The sequence below is a fragment of the Xenopus laevis genome, chromosome 2S, assembly GCF_017654675.1.
Source record: "Xenopus laevis strain J_2021 chromosome 2S, Xenopus_laevis_v10.1, whole genome shotgun sequence".
Taxonomy (NCBI): domain Eukaryota; kingdom Metazoa; phylum Chordata; class Amphibia; order Anura; family Pipidae; genus Xenopus; species Xenopus laevis.
This window is the reverse complement of record NC_054374.1, coordinates 8,210,365-8,231,025: the sequence shown is the minus strand read 5'-3', so window position 1 is coordinate 8,231,025 and position 20,661 is coordinate 8,210,365. Positions and strand designations below refer to the sequence as shown.

At 41.2% G+C, this 20,661-nt stretch overlaps 1 protein-coding gene across 1 annotated transcript; it reads left to right on the top strand.

Moving 5' to 3' along the window:
- Window positions 1-3,110: 3,110 nt before the first annotated feature.
- nit2.S (nitrilase family member 2 S homeolog) lies at window positions 3,111-19,230 on the top strand. The gene is made up of 10 exons (XM_018248505.2): window positions 3,111-3,251; window positions 5,991-6,109; window positions 8,379-8,499; window positions 8,918-9,006; window positions 9,765-9,858; window positions 12,823-12,897; window positions 13,577-13,655; window positions 15,115-15,213; window positions 15,498-15,553; window positions 17,127-19,230. Exons 1-10 carry the CDS (start codon window positions 3,227-3,229, stop codon window positions 17,216-17,218), a joined length of 849 nt encoding a protein of 282 aa, XP_018103994.1. The 5' UTR covers window positions 3,111-3,226; the 3' UTR covers window positions 17,219-19,230.
- The last annotated feature ends 1,431 nt before the right edge of the window (window positions 19,231-20,661 follow it).

Genomic DNA, 20,661 nt, shown 5'->3' with positions numbered 1-20,661 from the left:
GTGTAGTTTTTTTACTTGCCTCCTGACTCTTTACAGCTTTCAAATTGGTGGTTGCTAGGGTAATCTGGACACTAGCAACCAGTTTGCTGACTTTGCAAATGGGAGAGCTGCAGAATAAAAAGCTAAATAACTCAAACCACAAATAATATGAGATCCAATTGCAAATTGTCTCAGAATATCAGAATAAACTTAATACAGGGACTGCTCTGATTTGCATCTTCTGATTTTGGTTTTTGTTTGCCTCTTCTGAATTCTTTTTAATTTTTTTTTTTTATATTTTTTTTACCCTCAGGTAAAGGGAGATGCTGCAGGAGGGGGTCTGTCTCCTTCCCCTAAATCAGCAGTCAGGCAGGTTTCACTTGGGCAAAAAGGTTGAAGCTTGGGGGGGGGGGGGGACACCAATGTGTTGCTTATATAGGCAGTATGTCAAGAGCAGAAACATAACCGCTATACGGTAACTAAATTCCCAGTGAATCTTTTATTTCTAAACATTCAATTCAAAGACATGTGAAGTATTGAGGGGTTTTTGCTGCTGACACGGAGTAAAGGAACTAAATATAAAAATGAGTATGTATTCTTATAGAAACCCGGAGTGTTGGCTGTATTTTACTCAGGCTGTTTCCCCTTTGTTTTGGGTACCTAAGGTGGTCCTCCGTAAGCCGTGTGCTTGTTTCCCTATCCAGTGTCAAAGGCAAGTTTCCCAGTAGGTGTTTAAAGGAACTGTAAAAAAAATAAATTGTTAAAGCATACATTCCAACCTCCCTAAATAAAGAGGAACAAAAGTTTTTTTGACCTTGCCCATTTTTGTGACCACACCCCTACCATGTTAATTTTACAAAATTTGGTAGGTTATGAAAGTTTGAACATTTCTTTTTTTTTTTTTTAATTTTTTTTTTTTTCCAGTTTTGCTAATGATGGTGAATTGCCCTTTAAGCTGTGAGTCGAACATTTCCCAATGGACCTGTTATCTTATATTGTTACAATTACTTATTTGTTTATCTTGAAATTGTTCCAAAAGTGTCTTATCTGCACTCTTGGCTCTCTGCCAAAAGCCAATTAAGTTAGAAACTTTTTGTTTCTTTTTCTGGCAGTTCAGTGCAGAGAAAAATGGGACTTTCCAGTACAAACGAGGGAGTGTGGGTTGAGCTTTCGAGGTACTATCCCTCTAAAAACGGGACAGTTGAGAGGTATGAAGTATTGAACAAGTATCGTGCTTGAATGGCTGCTCCATGGCTACACAGCAGCTTGTTTATATAAACTACAGTAGAGTTTCTGAATCCGTGCCAGTACCAGTGCAGAGCAACAGTACATTATTTATTCATTACGTAAAAAACACTAATTTTTTTCTGTTACTGTTCCTTTAATGCCTAGTTTGGATAGATTTACCTATGTTACCTACCTGTAGGGACCCCAAAACTATTGTGCATATGACTTTTCTTTTCTGTCCATTCAGATTCTGCAAGCACCATGCCTGTGTATTGTCATAACCTAGCACAACCCCATCATATTCTATATTATCCAAGATTATTTCATAAATATATCACTCTCACTATTCCTTAATCTGCTGTTGTTCAATACCTTCATTTTCTTTGTTTTTTCTTCTTCTCTCCTTTTTCTTTATAACCCTCTCTGATGTCTCTACCTTCTTTATCTGTTTAACACTTTTCTATATCTTCTGTCTTTCTCGCCCAGCAATCTTTTCTTTTTCAAAAATAAAAAATAAATAAATATAAATATATATATATATTCTGCTTGCAAATAAAATGCAGATGTAAAATAAAATATAGTGTGTATATATATATATATATATATATATATATATATATACTATATTTTATTTTACATCTGCATTTTATTTGCAAGCAGAAGTGGAGAGGAGCAAAAGAAAGTTCTGGGATGCAAAACTCTTGCATTACCTCTGAGGGCAGGGGCGGATTATCGCCTAGGCTATTCTAGGCTTCTCACATGGGTCTCCCCAGCCTACGACCCCCTCTTCCCCCCCCCTGCTGTAACTGAGCCCTGAGCCTGGGGTAGGGGGTACAGACAGAGAGAGAGGGGCTTTACCAACACCGTAGGACAGGGGGACACATAGGGTTGCCACCTGGCCGGTAAAAATGTTGCTTGATGCCAATGTTATTTATAGGGAAAAAACGTAAAAATATAGGAAGCTATTTTTTTCCAGAAAAGGTGGCAACCCTAGACACACACAAAAGAGAGAGAGACCTCTAAAGTGGGGGAGAGACCCAGGAATAGTGAGAGAGACACCTAGGCGTAAAGAGAGAGAGACACACATGGGTGTAGAGAAGAAAGACCCAGGGTTAGAGAGAAGAGAGAGACGGGTGTAGAGAAGGAAGAAAGACCCAGGGTTAGAGAGAAGAGATAGAGAGATGGGTGAAGAGAAGAGAGACCCAGGGTTAGAGAGAAAAGAGACCCAGGCGTAGAAAGTAGGGATGCACCGAATCCACTTTTTTGGATTCGGCCGAACCCCCGAATCCTTTGTGAAAGATTCAGCTAAATACCGAACCAAATCTGATCCCTAATTTCAATATGCAAATCAGTGAGGGAGAGGGGTTTTAAGGATTTGGTTTGGCCAGGCACAAGGATTCGTCCGAATCCTGGCCAAATACCGAACTGAATCCTGGATTTGGTGCATCCCTAGTAGAAAGAGAGAGAGTTGGTCATTCTGTGCCTTTTCAATATGGCGGTCGTGGATATGTGGGGGTGGGGCCGGGCCCCTGTGGAAAGTGTGGCCTAGGGGCCTGAAGTAGTGTTAATCCGCCACTGTCTGAGGGGTTACTATTTCACAAAAAATAAAGTAAAGGGATGGCGTTCCTGTGCATCCCCCCCCCATACCTACAAAAATGGGCGTGGTCAAAAAATATCACCGCGCTACACGCACCAACTTTTTGTCCCTCTTTTTGTTTCCAGCACTGGATTTCTGGATAAGGGACCCGCCTAGTACATATTACAAAGATGATTAAATGTGCCCACTGACAGCTTCCCAGCAGCAGCTAAACCTCCTTCTTCTCTATAAGTTGTCTTTTCCAATGAATACATGTGTGGCCTTTGATCCATGGAAAAGGATCAGTGACTGACATAAACAGAACTGTGTGTGCTTGTGAGGAAAAAACTACACTGCCCAGAATCCTTTGCGGGGGCGGGGCAAAGACGAGATTTCCTGCGTGTCTATGATATAACAGGGCTAGACAGCTCAGTAGGAGACAGTATGCAAGCCGTCAGGAGTATGGCAAGTAAGTGGGGTCAAATCTGCGCTCGACTAGTTAAGGGGAAAAAACAGAAGTGAAGTGATAGAGTTTGTAATGTCTAAGGCATTAATGGGCAGTGAAAAGAAATGGAGAGATAATGGGCAGGGAATGGCTGCTTAGATTTTTAGGAATCATTTGCTAAACTTTCTACAGGTGCAAAAGTGCACGTGTAACCCATAGCAACGGACTTTAGTGAAGTCAGAAATGGCTGCTGACTATTTGTGCAACTCCTGCTGCTCTGGGTTACTCTTATGTCCCTGTGTTAGTCTTATGCCCCTGTGTTAGTCTTTTCTGTACATGTTACAAAACAAGGCATTTATTAGCTGTTGCTGAACCCTTTATGGGCCCCTCGTTGCTCACACAAACCAGGAACTTTCCAGTTACTCATATCAGCTGTGGACTATTGTGACTGGAACTAGAACTGGCCTTCAGGGCAGGAATACCCAGCATCCATAGCAGTCCACTTGTGGATCTGTAACAAACAACATCTATCAACTGCATGCTGGGAGTTGTAGTGAGATGTGAGAGACAACTTTGTGCAACAGTGTAACACTCTTTATCCTCTATTCCCTTAGTCCAGACTTTGTCACCTCTTCATCTACTCTTGCCACCTGACACCATCATGAGATCTTGCTTAAAGGAGAACTAAACCCTTAATGAAAAAAACCCTACCCTACATAGACCCCTCCCTGCTCCCCCAGCCTAGCTGTTACCCCTGGTAAATTCCCCTTTACTTACCCCTCTGTGCAGATTCTGTCCAGCAGAGTTCACGGGTGCCATCTTCCGGCACTTCTGTAATTTTCAGATCTTCTTCCTTGAGTTTCGACGCATGCGCAATTGTCGCAAAATGGAAGACGTGAAGATTACCGAAGAGAAGAAGATGGGGCCTGTGAACACCGATGCTGTGAATCCGCACCCAGGGGCGCGCCACCATTGAGGCCAACTGAGACGCTCGCCTCAGGCGGCAACGCCGGAGAGGTTTCCAAGGGTGGCAAAAAGCCACTCCTGGTACCTCTAAGAGCCGAATTTCCGGGTTTTAACCGGAAATTCGGCTTTACTAATGCGAGAGAGCGCAATTGCGCTCTCTCGCATTAGTGTTCCTGCCTCCCCTCGTGAGAGGTAAGTCGACGAGTGGGGGTGTCATTGCAGGAGTCGCCTCAGGCGGCCCTTAGGCAAGAATCGGCGCTGTCTGTACCGAGGGGTAAGTAAAGAGTTAGGGTCTTCCAGGAACTTTAAAGTGATCAACTGGTAGACCGTAGTCAATGTCTTGGGCACCCCTGCCTTAGTCCATGCACCTGATGGTTTTTCAGATCCATGCAAGGTGCCCTGTGCTTTGTCCACTGAAATCTGAGGTCTTTTTATGATCTACATTATAATCTACATCCATGAAAGAAAAAAAATATTACTTAAATATTATACTGATTAATGAGCACGTATATTGCTATGTTTTACAAGCAACTATTTATTATGTAACCTTAAAGGGATTCTGTCATGATTTTTATGATGTATTTTTCATTTTTAAATGACACTGTTTTACACTGCAAATAATTCACTCTACAATATAAAATGTCATTCCTGAACCAGCAAGTGTATTTAGTTGTAATATTGGTGTGTAGGTGCATCTCAGGTCATTTTGCCTGGTCATGTGCTTTCAGAAAGAGCCAACACTTTAGGATGGAACTGCTTTCTGGCAGGCTGTTGTTTCTCCTACTCAATGTAACTGAATGTGTCTCAGCGGGACCTGGATTTTACTATTGAGTGCTGTTCTTAGATCTACCAGGCAGCTGTTATCTTGTGTTAGTACATTTTGAATTGCACCTTCATTTTTATGGCCTTAAACGCATGTGGTGAGCTTGGGCTATTGGCAACCCCTAGTCCCATGACCACTGTTTGCATTGGCTACTAATAAACCTTACCTGTGGTTGAGTGCAGAACTGTCCTCTCACAGTCTATTAAATATTTGCTTTGGGTACTAGACAGGAATTCAGAAGTTTAGGCATGGTTAGAAGAAGTCTACTAAAGATTAACCTTAATCCGAACTTTGGTTTGTATCTTGTACTATGACCAGAAGATTATACAGAAAACTCTTTTGGATAGTGATGTGAGGGATTGGGCTAAAGCTATAAAACATCAATCCCCAATCAGAGGCTTGTGAACAACATGTCACTCATAAACCCCTTAAATGTTGCTCCCAGTGACCTCAATGCAGGTTCTTGTTTTTTTTAAGTCCTGGCTTGGAGGAAAGATTTGGTGGCATAAAAACCAAGTGCACAGCCAAACACAGCCTCCTATAGGCTTCCAGTCCACATAAGGGCTATTAAATAGCCAATCAGAGTCCTTATTTGGCACCCAGGGACATTTTTCATGCTTTTGTTGCTCCCTAACTTTTTTACATTCGAATGTGGCTCACGGGTAAAAAAAAAAAAAAAGGTTGGGGACCCTTGTTCTAAAATAGCAAGCAACTGTTTTTGTCTGAAAACCAAACATTCGGTAGTTCTTTTGAGCTGCTCAGTGCAATTAAAAAAATAATTATAATAGTAATAAAAAATATATATATATACATACATACGATGTCATTTTGGTATACTGCAGTGTCGTGGTAGTAAATGAGCTAAAGTATGTAATAATAATAATTGAGACACATTTCTGTTATATCTCTTAGTATACTTTAGCTTTATGTAAATGCATTTCTGCATTACATTGACTGGTGTTGTGTCTTTACAGAATTCAAACTCTCCTTGGTCCAGTTCCTTGTGTCTCCTGTGAAATTAGACAACCTCAACAGGGCTTGCAAGCTAATAAAAGAAGCTGCACAAAAAGGGGCTCAGATTGTTGCGCTGCCGGTCAGTATCAAGCTCAGCTCAGAGTTTGCGTTCTCAGGGCGTTGGAGTGTTTAAAGGGATTCTGTCATGATTTTTATGATGTTGCTTTTATTTCTAAATTAAACTGTTTACACTGCAAATAATTCACTCAACAATATAAAATTTAATTCCTGATCCAGCAAGTGTATTTAGTTGTAATATTGGTGTGTAGGTGCATCTCAGGTCATTTTGCCTGGTCATGTGATTTCAGAAAGAGCCAGCACTTTAGGATGGAACTGTTTTCTGGCAGGCTGTTGTTTCTCCTACTCAATGTAACTGAATGTGTCTCAGTGGGACCTGGATTTTACTATTGAGTGTTGTTCTTAGATCTACCAGGCAGTTGTTATCTTGTATTAGGGAGCTGCTATAGGGTTACCTTCCCATTGTTCTGTTGTTAGGCTGCCGGGGGGGGGGGGTGATATCACTCCAACTTGCAGTACAGCAGTAAAGAGTGACTGAAGATTATCAGACCACAAGTCACATGACTGGGGTCAGCTGAGAAACTGACAATATGTCTAGCCCCATGTCCGATTTCAAAATTAAATATAAAAAAAATCTGTTTGCTCTTTTGAGAAATGGATTTCAGTGCAGAATTCTGTTGGAGCAGCACTATTAACTGATGTGTTTTGAAAAAACCTCTAGCCAGTGCCGGGCCAGCCTGGGCAGACGCCCTAGGCAGACAGCTGGTTGGAGCGCCCCACAGTGGCGCACGCACATGAGTGAAAATCGTGTGCGCGTGCATGCGCAAGAGAATCTGTGTGCGCGCTAGTGCCGGGCCAAGCACTTACTGTGCCCAAGGCAGGACGCACCGATCACCACCCTCCCTCCTGGGAAAAAGCAGGGCAAAGTATTAAGTCCTGAGCTGGTGAGCTGTTATAGAAGGGCTGGAACACAGGTAGGCAAGCAGAAGGGGCACATGCCAGCACCCCACCACAGCTGCACCCTAGGCACGTGCCTCTTCTGCCTATCCCTAGTTCCGGACCTGCCTCTAGCTGTTCCGAATGGCTCCCTGACAGCTCCCCACAGCACCTTTTCTGGCTGGGAAATATTTGTTGTGACATATTTAATGGGAGGGGGCAAATGGGCAAATCAGAAACCTGCACTTGGACCTCAGCTTCACTTGTCAGTATGAATATGTCATCAAGTAAATGCATGCCAAGTGCTTTCTGAATGCCATTTATTCTTATGCTCATGATGTGATCCAGTGGCTACATATCACTAAAAGCACATGCGTATGTCCAGTAATGCTTATTAGTAATCCTATGGGCCTCCTAAATTGCTAATCACACCGGGAGGCCCATTTATCAAAGGTCGACTTTCGAATTCATGTGAATTTATTTTTTAACTTTCAACTTAAGGAAAAATTTGAAAGTCTAATATTCGATTGAATGGTTCCTAGCTGAAAATTCTAAATATATCCAAATGGCATTCAAATCGTACGAATCAAGTTTTCCACCGGAAAAAAAAAACTTGAATGTCAGGAACGCTATTAACATCTCCAAATGGCTCAACAGAACTCTGCCATTGACTTGTACATGAACTAGTAGGTTTTTAGGTGGTGAATATCCGAATCAGGGCTGTTTCCATGGTCAAGGCATGTTAAATCTTACATTTGAATAGGGGGATTAAAATTAGAATGTGTGAATTTTGACAAAAAAAATTGAACAATTTGAATTTACTATTCGACCCTTAATTAATCTGCCCTTCAATGTTGTCAAGTACTTCTCTGGTTCATATTATCAGTATTGAGGTTATTACATACCGTTACCATAAATCACTTCTCCGCTGCTACACAGAATAGAGTCCTGCGCAGAACCAATTTATGAGATCCGATCCCGCAGCCCGTTACCCGAACAGCAACTGCATATTTACCCATTTTGATCTGCTACTCGACCTGCAACTGCCTCATCCGCAACCCGGTCCGCAACCTGCTGACCACCATTAAACAGGAAGTGCTGTTGCTGCAAACTGGAAGTTGCATCATCAAAAGTGGGCGGGGAAGTACATTTTTAAAAGAAGAAAAATATAGAAAATATAACCATTTAGATGAGACCAGCAACCCGAAGACCCGTGACCCGCATCTATACCTGCACCCAAAAATCCTACCCTCGTCTCACAGGGTACCCCCTTTCTTTGCAGGTAACCTGCGGGTTCCCGTTCCTCTGCAGGACTATTAACACATAATACACGTTATGCTCGGCTGTACATAGTGAATCTTACATTGTATTTCTATTTTTGTTATTTATTGCAGGAGTGTTTTAATTCACCTTATGGGACAAAGTATTTCCCTGAATATGCCGAGAAGATCCCTGGTGAATCCACTGAGCTTCTGTCACAAGTAGCCAAGGAATGTGGAATTTATCTCATTGGAGGTAAGATTTGACAGGAAAGTTAGTGTTTTGGGTGGGACAGAGACAGTGGGTGAATTCCTTTTCATCCCAGACTTGTAAGGGTTTTAGAAGAGCTCACAATCTAAAGGTCATCGTACAAGTAAACCTTCTGTTTTTGTCTGTTACATTTAATTCATAATTGCACCAGTCTACATTATATAATTTATATTAACCATGGATATGATTTTTAGTGGCAAAACTGTTGTGTAAAATGCCATGACTTGAAATTTTACATTTTTCAGGGGACCAGAAAAAAATGAAAAATCAGGAAAATACATTATACATTGGTTGGACAACAAAAAAAACCCCAGTGTAAAATACAGGGAAACTTAAAATGAGGGGATGTAAAATTCTTCTGGAATCCTTTCTGCAGCCTTATTGTTCTCTATTCTTGTTATAGGTTCCATCCCTGAAGAGGATTGTGGGAAGTTATATAACACATGCGCTGTATTTGGACCTGATGGAACCTTATTAGTGAAGCACAGGAAGGTAATGACAGTTCAGTATTACATATACAGTTATTAGCCGCCGTATCACCCCCCTCCCATAGGGCCACAAAACAGGTCACATTTATTTTGGGTTGAACTTGATGAATTAAACCAGCAAACTGCAAATTTGCAATTACAGTCCCCCAGTTTAACTGTGGTAAAGTCTATGTATACTTCAGCACAAGTATTTCTCATGTCTAATAATCCTGTCTTGCATTAAAGCAGAAGGAAAGGCCTATTTCATTGGGGGTGCCAAAAGTTAGGCACCCCAAGTGATTATATATACTTACATCACACCCCTGGCCGTTGCTCCTATTAGGAGAAAACTGCACTGGTCCGGAGGTTCTTCCACCACAGGGCGATCATCTTCCTTCTTCTTCTTTCTTCAAATTTCCTTGGGCAGACGGATGTGCAGTAGAACAAAATTGCCGACTTCTTTGTTAAAGTTCGGCTTTTTGTGCTACTGCTCAAGCACACCCACAAGAAGAAAGAAGAAGAAGGAAGTCGATCGCTCGCTGAGGTAAGTGAGGGAAGTATATACTGTACAATCACTTGGGAGTGCCAAACTTTTGGCACCCCTAAGTAAACATAGCCTTTCCTTCCTTAAGATATTTGGTCCTGAGCATCCAAAAATTGGAGGGCCTAGCATTTACCATCACGGCCTTTATAATCCAGTTTCATTGTATTCATCAATGAAGGATATTTTCTTACCCATTACTGATAATACATTTGCTTTCTTTTCTGAATGTTTCCCCACAGATCCATCTATTTGACATTGATGTTCCTGGGAAAATACGCTTCCAGGAATCTGAAACACTAAGCCCTGGAGACAGCTTCTCTGTCTTTGATACCCGTAGGTACACATCTAAATGCCTGCGTCCAAATAATTGTGGGTGTGTATGCATAAGATTCAGGGGTCCCCAACCTTCTTCATCCGTGAGCAACATTCAGATGTAAAAAGACTTGGGGAGCAACACAAGTATGAAAAAAGTTCCTGGGTGTTGCCAAATAAGGGCTGTGATTGGCTATTGGTAGCCCCTATGTGGACTTGCAGTCTACAGGAGGTTCTGTTTGGCAGTACACCTGGTTTTTATGCAACCAAATCTTGCCTCCAAGCCAGGAATTGGAAAAATAGGCACCTGCTTTGAGGTCGTTGAGAGCAACATCCAAGGGGTTGGGGAGCAACGTGTTGCTCACGAGCTACTGGTTGGGGATCACTACATAACAATATATTATACTACAAAGTACATTATAGAACTAAATGGGGAGAAAAAGGGCCAGTAAGAATAGGTAGACTCCATTACTTAGACTGATGTCCAACCAGTGCCTCGTGAGTAACATGTTGCTCTCCGACCCCTTGGATGTTGCTCCCAGTGGCCTCAAAGCAGGTGCTTATTTTTCAATTCCAGGCTTGCTTGAGGCAAGTTTTGGTTGCATAAAAACCAGGTGTACTGCTATATAAAGCCTCCTGTAGGCTGCCTCTCCACCTGGGGGCTACAAAATATCCAACCACAGCACTTATTTCTCGCCCCCAGGGACTTTTCTCATGCTCGTGTTGCTCCCGAACTCTTATTCAATTTGAATGTGGCTCACGGGTAAAAAAGGTTGGGAACTCCTGACTTAGAGCATGAGAAAATTGGGGAAGGTCCATAGAGTTTACAAACCAGGATAATTACTTACACCAACTCACTATTCTGTTTTTTTAGAACATTTAAAGGCTCATTTATCAAAGGTCAAATTTCGAATTCATGTGAGTTTTTAAAAACTCCCATACATTCGAAATTCGACCAATCAAAATGTATTTAAAAAATCAAATTTTTCGAACTTGAATGAATAGATTCCTAAAACGCAAATCGAATTTTTCAGCCGCCTTGTAATATATATTACTTCTTCATGTAACTTAGGTACTGGGAGTGGGAGCTTGTGTAATTTATGATTGTAAGTGCTGCGAGCATTGAAGAGAGGCGTTGACTTTTTGGGAAATTCTGTAGTTCTGTAGTAAGGGTACTAGTCCTTACTGTTTACAGCACATACAGAAATAAGTCTGTCGCATAATGAAAAATCCTCCGTACAATGTATCACTTAACTTCCAGTTCTGGTAGAATTCGGATTAGGAGAAGATGTGGAGCACAGATCCTGCAGAGTGAGTCGCCCTATCGCCTTTTTTCAGTGTTACAGTGCCTTTAAGGCTGGGCCTTCGCAAAGTGGAAGAAACAGAAAAGTGGTGTAGTGAAACTACAATTCCCACAGTCTACTGTGCATAAAATGAATAAAGAAGAGGTGCCAGGAGGTTCTTGCAAATCAAACAGAACAGAACAAATGATCCACAGGTTACTTACAGTGTATACGAGCATTTGCAGAATATATTCACAGGCTAGGACAGTACATCAGAGCCAACTGTATATGAATACCCTGAGGATGTAGTCAAGGCAGTACAGCACCTCCAGGCAGAAATACCTCACACGTGGTCTGGATCTCACCCAGAGGGAGGAGAACCTAAAGCCTGACTCCCTATTCACTGTGTCCCTTCACTGTAGGCAAATCTTACAGCCTGGGAAGCTACTCCCTGCTACACCTCCTTGATGGAACACAGCTGCTCTTTCTCTCTTCCCTCACTGTCTCCCTCTCATAGAGAGTCTATAACATTATATTCCTGCCACTCACTAGCCTCATTCACGGGGTCCCTGCTCCCCGACTTCCAAACTAGAGGTTCAGACAGCACCTATTGGCCAATAACTGGGATACGTAAATTATAATTAGATCCATGGGCATCTGCACAGCAACTAGGGAAAGCATGAAGTTTAGGGATTTAAATCTATAGGGGCACATTAACCCTATGGGTCCCTACATTTATTCAGGAATTCCTTATTTACCTACGTGTTCCAGTGTGAAAACTGAAATATCAGTTTGCCCCATCATCTGTACTATACGCACTTTTGCTTCATGTTTGCTGACTGCTGGCCTATACAATTCTAATAAATAGAGACATTGTGTTTGTGTGATAGCTTCAACTGAAGCAGGAGGGTACATTTTCCCATGCTAAAACATTTCTTTGCTAAATAAACCTAATTATTTGGTGAGTGTATTTTTTATTAGCAAGGAAATCCAAACCTTTTATAGGAAAGCCTGTGCCGACTGGTGGGCATTTTCTAAAATGGTCAAAGACTCGTCCTTTTCTTTTTGAAGACAAACTGCCAGGACTTGATGTGTATAAAGGTGATACTGTATTGGCTAACTTTAGTTCCTTTTTCAAGCTGAATATATCAGGAATTAAAAAAAGTTTGCTATGATTAGCTTAGATAGCCAATAAAGGTATCACCTTTATACCACCTTTTTATTTGTTTGTTTTTTTGCTAACACGGTACAACAACTTTACCCGGAATAACTGTGTACCGTATATACTCGAGTATAAGCCGAGTTTTTCAGCCCCCAAAATATGCTGAAAAACTCTACCTCGGCTTATACTCGGGTCAAGCGCAAAAACGGTCGCCGGCGCCTAAGAATAGTCGCCGGCGTCCAAGAATAGTCGCCGGCGTCCAAGAATAGTCTCCAAGAATATTTTCCGGCATCCAAGAATGGTCGCCGGCATCCAAAAACGAGACGCCAGCACCTCCCATGGGAGCAGAAACCCTCAATTTTTTGATTGAAACTTACCAGAAGCTGCTGCATTTCTCACCCTAGGCTTATACTCGAGTCAATAAGCTTTCCCAGTTTTTGGAGGTAAAATTAGGTACCTCGGCTTATACTCGGGACGGCTTATACTCGAGTATATACAGTATATAAATTCTGATGTGTTCTTTGTGTTTGGTTGAAACAGCTTACTGCAAAGTTGGAGTGGGAATCTGTTACGACATCCGATTTGCTGAACTTGCCCAAATATACGCCAACAAAGGTGAGAGCTGGTATGATTTCTGCCAAACTCTGTGTGTCTGATTGTGAGTAATATGGTTGTTTGGAAAGTGACCCCACAAAGCAAGTGGCACTGTGATTCTTGTACACAGAAATGAGCAATAATATTCAGTACTTTGTGCAGTAATCGCAGACACTGCTAAAAAAATGTATAATGTTCATATCCAGCAATATGTTCTTCCATTGCATCTTTACTTTATGCTGATTGTTCTTCAAAGGAGAACTTAAATCCGTTAATCTAAAATCCCATCCCCTTCCTCCCTGTCATGTACCTTGGCATAATTTTGCAGAGTAGCGCAGCAGAGCTCTTCGGTTCTGTATCTTCGGATACTCTTCTTTTCCTTCGGCAAGCTTCGGAGCGTTCTGTGCATGCGCAGTAGGCACGAATACCTGAATGGCCCCTACTGTGCATGCGCAAAAAAGCTCCGTGCTGTCGCTCACTTCTGGGAGGAACCAGAAGATACAGAAGATGGCGACGGAGAGCTCCACTGCGCTACTCTGCATGAATATGCCAAGGTACATGACAGGGACATTTTTTCCACTAAGTTACTAAGGAGGGAGAAAGCAGTGAGGGGGGCCAATGGACGGAAGGGGGTGGAGATTTTTAATTTACGGGGGGTTTAGTTCTCTTTTAAAGCCAGGCTCTGTTTTTTTTAATACAGGCTGCCAGCTGCTGGTTTACCCTGGTGCCTTTAACATGACAACTGGACCAGCTCATTGGGAACTTCTACAGAGAGCACGGTTGGTAGGAGTGAACCCTTGTTTCCTGCTGCTGTGTGTGGGTTTTGTAAAGGAAAGTGTAGAGTAGTAATGTAGGGTCAACCTAACTGTCTCCTTGCCAACCCAAGTTCCAGAATCCTTCTCCATTATTAAAGGGGAACTATCGCAAAATTTAAAATAAGCTTCATCATACTGAAATAAGAAACTCTAAATACAATCAATTAAATATTCTGTATCGTTTCTAAATTAAGTTTATCTTCACTATTTCTTTCTCTGCATCGGTTTCTCTTCATTCTCTCTTCATGCAGCAGTTGGGTGTCAGATATTCATTGACAGTTAGATCCAATATATCTTATAGGGGGGCTTCCTTTCCTAGCAGATGAATTAGAGCTCACTCAAATAACTGATTCCAGTACAAACAAAATCTACTGCCTTTTGCACAGTTTCTGCATGTAGAGAGACATGATGTCTGGTGATTTTAATAGAGTGAGCTCTAATACATCTTCTAGGCAAAAGGAGCCTCCCTATAAGATATATTGGATCTAACTGTCAATGAATATCTGACACCCAACTGCTGCATGAAGAGAGAATGAAGAGAAACAGATGCTGAGAGAGGAATAGTGAAGATAAACATGATTATTTCAGAAACGGTACAGAATTTTAAATTGATTATATTTAGAAAACTTCTTATTTCGGTATAATGAAGCTTATATTAAATTTTCATTTTCGCGATAGTACCTGTTTAAAGGAGAATTCAATCCTAAAGCTAAAAAAACCCCTATCCCCTTACCCTACATAGACCCTCCTCCCCCCAGCCTAAGTGTTACCCCAGGCAAATGCCCCTAAATCTTTACTTACCCCTCCGTAAAAATATTCTGTCCAGCGGAATTCACGGCGCCATCTTCTTCTCTTTGGAAATTTTCTGAATGAGACCGGCGCATGTGCAGTTGGAGCAATTTTTTGCTTAGCGACAACTGCGCATGCGCCAAAACTCACAAAAATTGCAGAATTACCGGTGTCATTCCTAAGATTACCGAAACGGCTGAAGATGTCGCCCGTGAACTCTGATGCCTGATTCTGCACCGAGGGATAAGTAAAAAGTTAGGGGCATTTTCCCGGGGTAACACTGGGGCTGAGGGAGGGGGGGGTCTATGTAGGTTAGGGGGGTAGGGTTTTTTTTTTAACTTTAGGTTTGGATTCTCCTTCCTGACCTGGTTTGATGATATCACAGATAGGAGAGGATGGCACGTTGTTTTCACTGGAGGGTATTCGTTCAAGTTTGTCCAAAGTGGAGGGGCCCTGTTCTAAGTCTGATCTGACACAGTCCAATCCTGTGCCGGAGGCTAAGGTTATCTGGTGATACCTGTCCAAACCACAGTTAAACATATTGGTCCTGTTTCAGCCTAACCTTTAACTACTATACAGCTCACTACTGCAATATGTAAACATTTCTTTTTTTTCTTTTGTTTTTCCTTTTCAGAGCTCTGGACAACCAGGTTTATGTGGCAACCGCATCTCCTGCCAGGGATGAGAAGGCTTCCTATGTGGCTTGGGGCCACAGCACCATAGTTAGCCCTTGGTGAGCAAGCCTGTTTCATGTGTATAAAATCTGCCTACTTACTGTTCCACTTTTATTTAACTTTTGCATCTGTTTTTGTTTGCTTTGTATGTAAATCTGTGTATTCAGTATGTACACCCATTCATTGTACAGCACTGCGGAATATCCTGGAGCTTTATAAATCTACATTGAGACATGATTGGAGTGAAAGCGCCAGCAACATTCTCTCTAGTTCCATGAGAATAGTAATATTTGCGGACACGGAATAAAATGTTTATTTATAAGAGGTATGCTTTTGTTTGCAGGGGTGAAGTCGTTGCAAAAGCTGGTTCAGAAGAAACTGTCCTTTCTGCTGAGATTGGTACGGAGTCCTTTCATATCCTTGGTCATCTAGATACAGTATCTTACATATGTCAAGTTTATGAAATTAAAACAAAATTCATTGTTCCAGGGCTCATTTATGATGCTTTTATCTTAGGGGTTGTGAATTAAATGTAATAACAATGGACATGCTTTCATTTGGGAATTTAGTGACAGGATTAACTTTTGGTGGGGGTCATTTATCAACACTGGGCAAATTTGCCCATGGGCAGTAACCCATAGCAACCAATCAGATTGCTGCATTCATTGTTCTACTTATAGCTGGCTTTAAAAAGCTAATCACTGATTGGTTGCTATAGGTAACTGCCCATGGGCAAATTTGCCCAGTGTTGATAAATGAGCACCACTGAATTTTGTCCTGGTGTCTATATTTAAGCCCCTTTTGCAGGCCCAACCTTTGTTTAGGGCTCCCCTTAGCTCATAACAAGGTTACAAATGTACAGTATAAAGGCATCAGTGCATTTGTCATAACACATAACACTTTAGTTCCAAAAATATCCTCATATGCCCCAAATATACCTGTCATTTCCATCAAGAACCAGTTAACCCAACAGGGTGTTATTCCTCTTAGTGACAAATAAAAGGCATCGTACAGTCAGACCATCAAGCTTAGATGAATTTGTGCCCATGCTAGCTTAAATGAATGACAGATTTTACATTGATATATTATTAAACATATATGACAGCTGCCGGTGTGCTTAAAGGGAAACTGTCATGGGAAAACATGTTTTTTTTTTTTTTTCTTTTCAAAACGCACCAGAATTCTGCACTGAAATCCGATTCTCAAAAGAGCAAACTGATTTTTTTTTAGTTTTCATTTTGAAATCGGACATGGGGCTAGACATATTGTCAGTTTCCCAGCTGCCCCCAGTCATGTGACTTGTGCTCTGATAAACTTCCGTCACTCTTTACTGCTGTACTGCAAGTTGGAGTGTATCACCCCCCCCAGCAGCCTAACAACTAGTGTTGGACTGGGACACCAGGGGCCCACCCAAAAACCTTAGACTAGGGGCCCACTTTCAGTACTATTCTTCTTCTTCTTCTTCTCCTCACTCAACCTCTCCTAGTCTTTATTCTTGACATGCTATAATCTATTATTCCATCTATTTAGCCTCATATTTCTTAAAGAAATAGGTAATGGCCATGAAATATGCCAAATGTTTAGCAGCACAAAAGCCCACTGACAACTGGGCCTACCGGGAGTTTTTCCTGGTATTGAGTAGAAGAAACAACAGTCTGCCAGAAAGCAGTTCCATCCTAAAGTGCTGCTCTTTCTGAAAGCACATGACCAGGCAAAATGACCTGAGATGCACCTACACACCAATATTACAACTAAATACACTTGCTGGTTCAGGAATGACATTTTATATTGTAGAGTGAATTATTTGCAGTGTAAACAGTGTAATCTAGAAATAAAAATGACCATAAAAATCATGACAGAATCCCTTTAAGGTTGCCTGTCCCTGGTTTAGCTCTAATAAGATTACTGTGTATAATAATAGTTTCTCCACAATAACATGAGAATTATTTTTGCTTTCCCTTTGCTCTAACAGATTTACAGTATCTTGCCGAGATCCGGGAACAAATACCTATCCGTAGGCAGCGCCGCCGCGATCTTTACAATGTCGAAGAAAAGAGGAACTAAAGACTTTTTTTTTTTTTTTTTTTAAAGAAAAAAATGATTCTTATACTTCTCTTAAATTTCATGTTGAGATTTTACAATGACTACGAACAAGCCATTTGTCTAATTTCTCTGCCCATTTTGCTTAGAGCAGTGCCAACCAATGGTCACAAACCTGAGGGTAAGTTATTGTTGTACGTTGCATGTGTCTGGCCCATTTCATGCAGTTTGAATTTGTGCTCATAGAACTCATGGGAAGTCCATGCTGTTTGTATGAGAAGCTATAAATATATGTGCCAGGCCCCCTTTCTGCAACCCATAGCAGAGCTCATAAGTTATGGTTATACCTGCCTTCTTCTTGCAGTTCAGACTAGTACTCATTAAACCTCATGGGATGTTATGGTTATGTATAGCAAGTTAAGATTGTATGCATCTCGCCTACTTGCAACCTGCATTTCCAGAACATATGGTTGTATGTTTGGCAAGTTATGGTGGAAGGTTCTACTTCTGCAGCCACATCAGGGCTCATTAACCTATAAGTTACAGTTATATATGGGAAGTTATGAGTTTATGTTTATACCTCACTTCCTGCAGTCCACATCAGGGCTCACAAACTTTGTTAGAATCCCAAATCAGTGGTCAAACCTCTCATGAGATGTTCCTGCCTTGGCATTCTGAGGCAACGCAGTGAGCAATAAAAGCTCTTGGGGGCCACATATGGGACCAGATACATAGTTACAGCAGTCCCTCATTTAACTTAAAGGAGAACTAAAACCTAACTAAAGAAGTAGCTAGAAATGTTGTACATGATATTTTGTGCTTCTGTACCAGCCCAAGGCAACCACAGCCCTTTAGCAGTAAAGATCTGTGTCTCCAAAGATGCCCCAGTAGCTCCCCATCTTCTTTTCTGCTGATTCACTGCACATGCTCTGTGCTGCTGTCACTTACTGAGCTTAGGGAGCCACTCACAATATACAGTACACATAGAATAGAAATGTCACAATATAAGGCTGATTAGTAATTAATACACATAATTACTACATGGCAGCACAGAAACCAGTGCAATTAGCATCAGAATTGAATAATCAGCAAACCTGTAGCATCAGCTTATATTACAGCCAGGGAAGCTCATTTTCTGCTGGATAATTAGTGACGAGCCCTAAGCTTAGCTTCTCAACAGCCAATCAGAGCCCACTGAGCATGTGAGTGTCACAGACACTTTCCAAGATGGTGACCCCCTGTGACAAGTTTGAAGTCCTGGATCATTGCTGCTATTGACAAGCTCAAACTTTAGCCTCGTGCAATAAGTTAATAAAATATGCCATTTTTTAGGCACATTCATTTTTAGGGTTTCATTTTCCTTTAATATTACAAAATACCAAAGTTTCAAAGTCTGAAATTGTATGTAGAAAGTGTGTGATTTCTCCAGCGCTCACATCGGCTCATTGGGAATATATTTAATTGAAATTGAATCCAAGAATTTAAAATGTGTTAAGTGGAGATGCGTTACCTGCACCTTGGGATCTTGGACTTGGTGTATAGAGTATAGAGTATAGCAATAAGGGGTGGATATCAGAGGTAACGGTGTAAGAGAGGTAGTAAAGTGGCAGTTTGTAAGGCAGTGATGTAAAGGCAAATAACTGGATGTAGAAAAGTGTCTTAATGTAACATTTGTATCCTTAAATTTTGCATCATTATACAGAAACTAGAAATGACATGGTTTCAGTTAGAAGACAGATACTCAATAATGGTGGGACTTGTAGTTTAGCAACTACACTGTGTGCATCAGGTTGTCCATATTATATAGAACAGGCAACTGTAACCCCTCCAGAAGTGCTACAACTTCATCATCTAATAACACGTGTTAAAGTGCCAGTTCCTACAATCTGAAGTCTATCGGGGTGATTGGATTTGTAGTCAGGAGCATCTGAATCAGTTACTCCCTGGTGATCTAGAAATCGAGGTGTTTCTATAATAAATGTACTTGTTGTTAAGAAAATGTATTTGTTGTATAATAAAAACAAGTTTTAAATTTAGTTTTAGACCAATGTTTTCAGGTCTGTCTGGTGGTCCAGTCTCCTGTGAGGTCATGGTATTAGGATATGGTTCTGAACACTGGTCCCCAACCAGTAGCTCGTGAGTAACATGTTGCTCTCCAACTCCTTGGATGTTGCTCTCAGTGGCCTCACGCCAAGAGCTTATTTTTGAATTACTGATATGGAGGCACATTTTTGTTGCATAAAAACCGCATGTACTGCCAAACAGAGGCTTGCGTAAGTTGACAGTCAACATAGGGGCTACGAAATGGCTAATCACAGCCCTTATTTAGCACCCTAAGAACATTTTTCATGCTAGTGTTGCTCCCCAAGTCCTTTTACTTCTGAATGTTGCTCACGGGTTCAAAAAGGTTGGGGATCCCTGGTTCTGAATTTGACCAAGTGCTTGGATCAACTTTAAACCAATCAGGTCATGGGACTTGGAAGCAATTTTTTGCCAATGTATTTTAAAGCTTAGTTTAAATAAAGGATTTGGTACAGCCCTACAGTCACCCTGCTATTCACTAGTTCTTAGAGCATCTTGGACAGTATCATTCAACTCCAAGGGGCAGATTTATAAAAGGTCGGAGTGAAAATTTAAATTTGAATTTAAATTCAGATTTCAAGCTAATTTTTGTGTACTTCGACTAGCGAATAGTCCAAAATCGATTCGAATTTGAAAAAAATTTGAATTTCGAAATTTATCATGTACTGTCTCTCTAAAAATTTACTTCAACCATTCGCCATCTAAAACCTGGCGAATTGCTGTTTTAGCCTATGGGGGACCTCCTAGAACCTATTTGGAGTCAATTGATGGACTTCGAAAAATCACTTTTTTTTTTTTGGGAAAAACTTTGACTCATATTCAATCAAATGCGCTATTAATTCGTACAATTTGAATTCGATTGAAAACTGACCTATTGGCCAAAAATAACCTTCGATTTATTTTGGTTGGTCTTTTTTAATTCAAATTTCGAAATTTTTCAAATTCTAAATTCGACCCTTGATAAATCTGCCCCCCAAGTGTTACCCTAACTGGGAGTTATTTTGTGCCACCAAGTGTGACCAGCTTATGATTTTGGAAGCCTGAGCCGCTCACCATTGGGATTTTCAGAATGGTTTCCTTGAAGTTCTTCCTTCTGGTCCAAAATTTAGTCACAGCCTCCCTAACATGGTGATCAGTGTGTATCATTGCGCCCGACACTTGAAGAGGCCCATTTATCAATGGTCGAATTTCGAATTTGTGTGAGTTTTTTTTAACACTAATAAATTAGAATATACTCTTAATTCGATTGGGGCGCAAACACATGCGCAGTAGAACGAAAACCTGAACTTTAACTAAAAAGTCGCTATTTCATTCAACTGTGCGTGCGTCTGCTCCCGGAAATTTCAAGAACTAAGAAGCAGAAAGAGGATCGTTCCGTGGTGCTC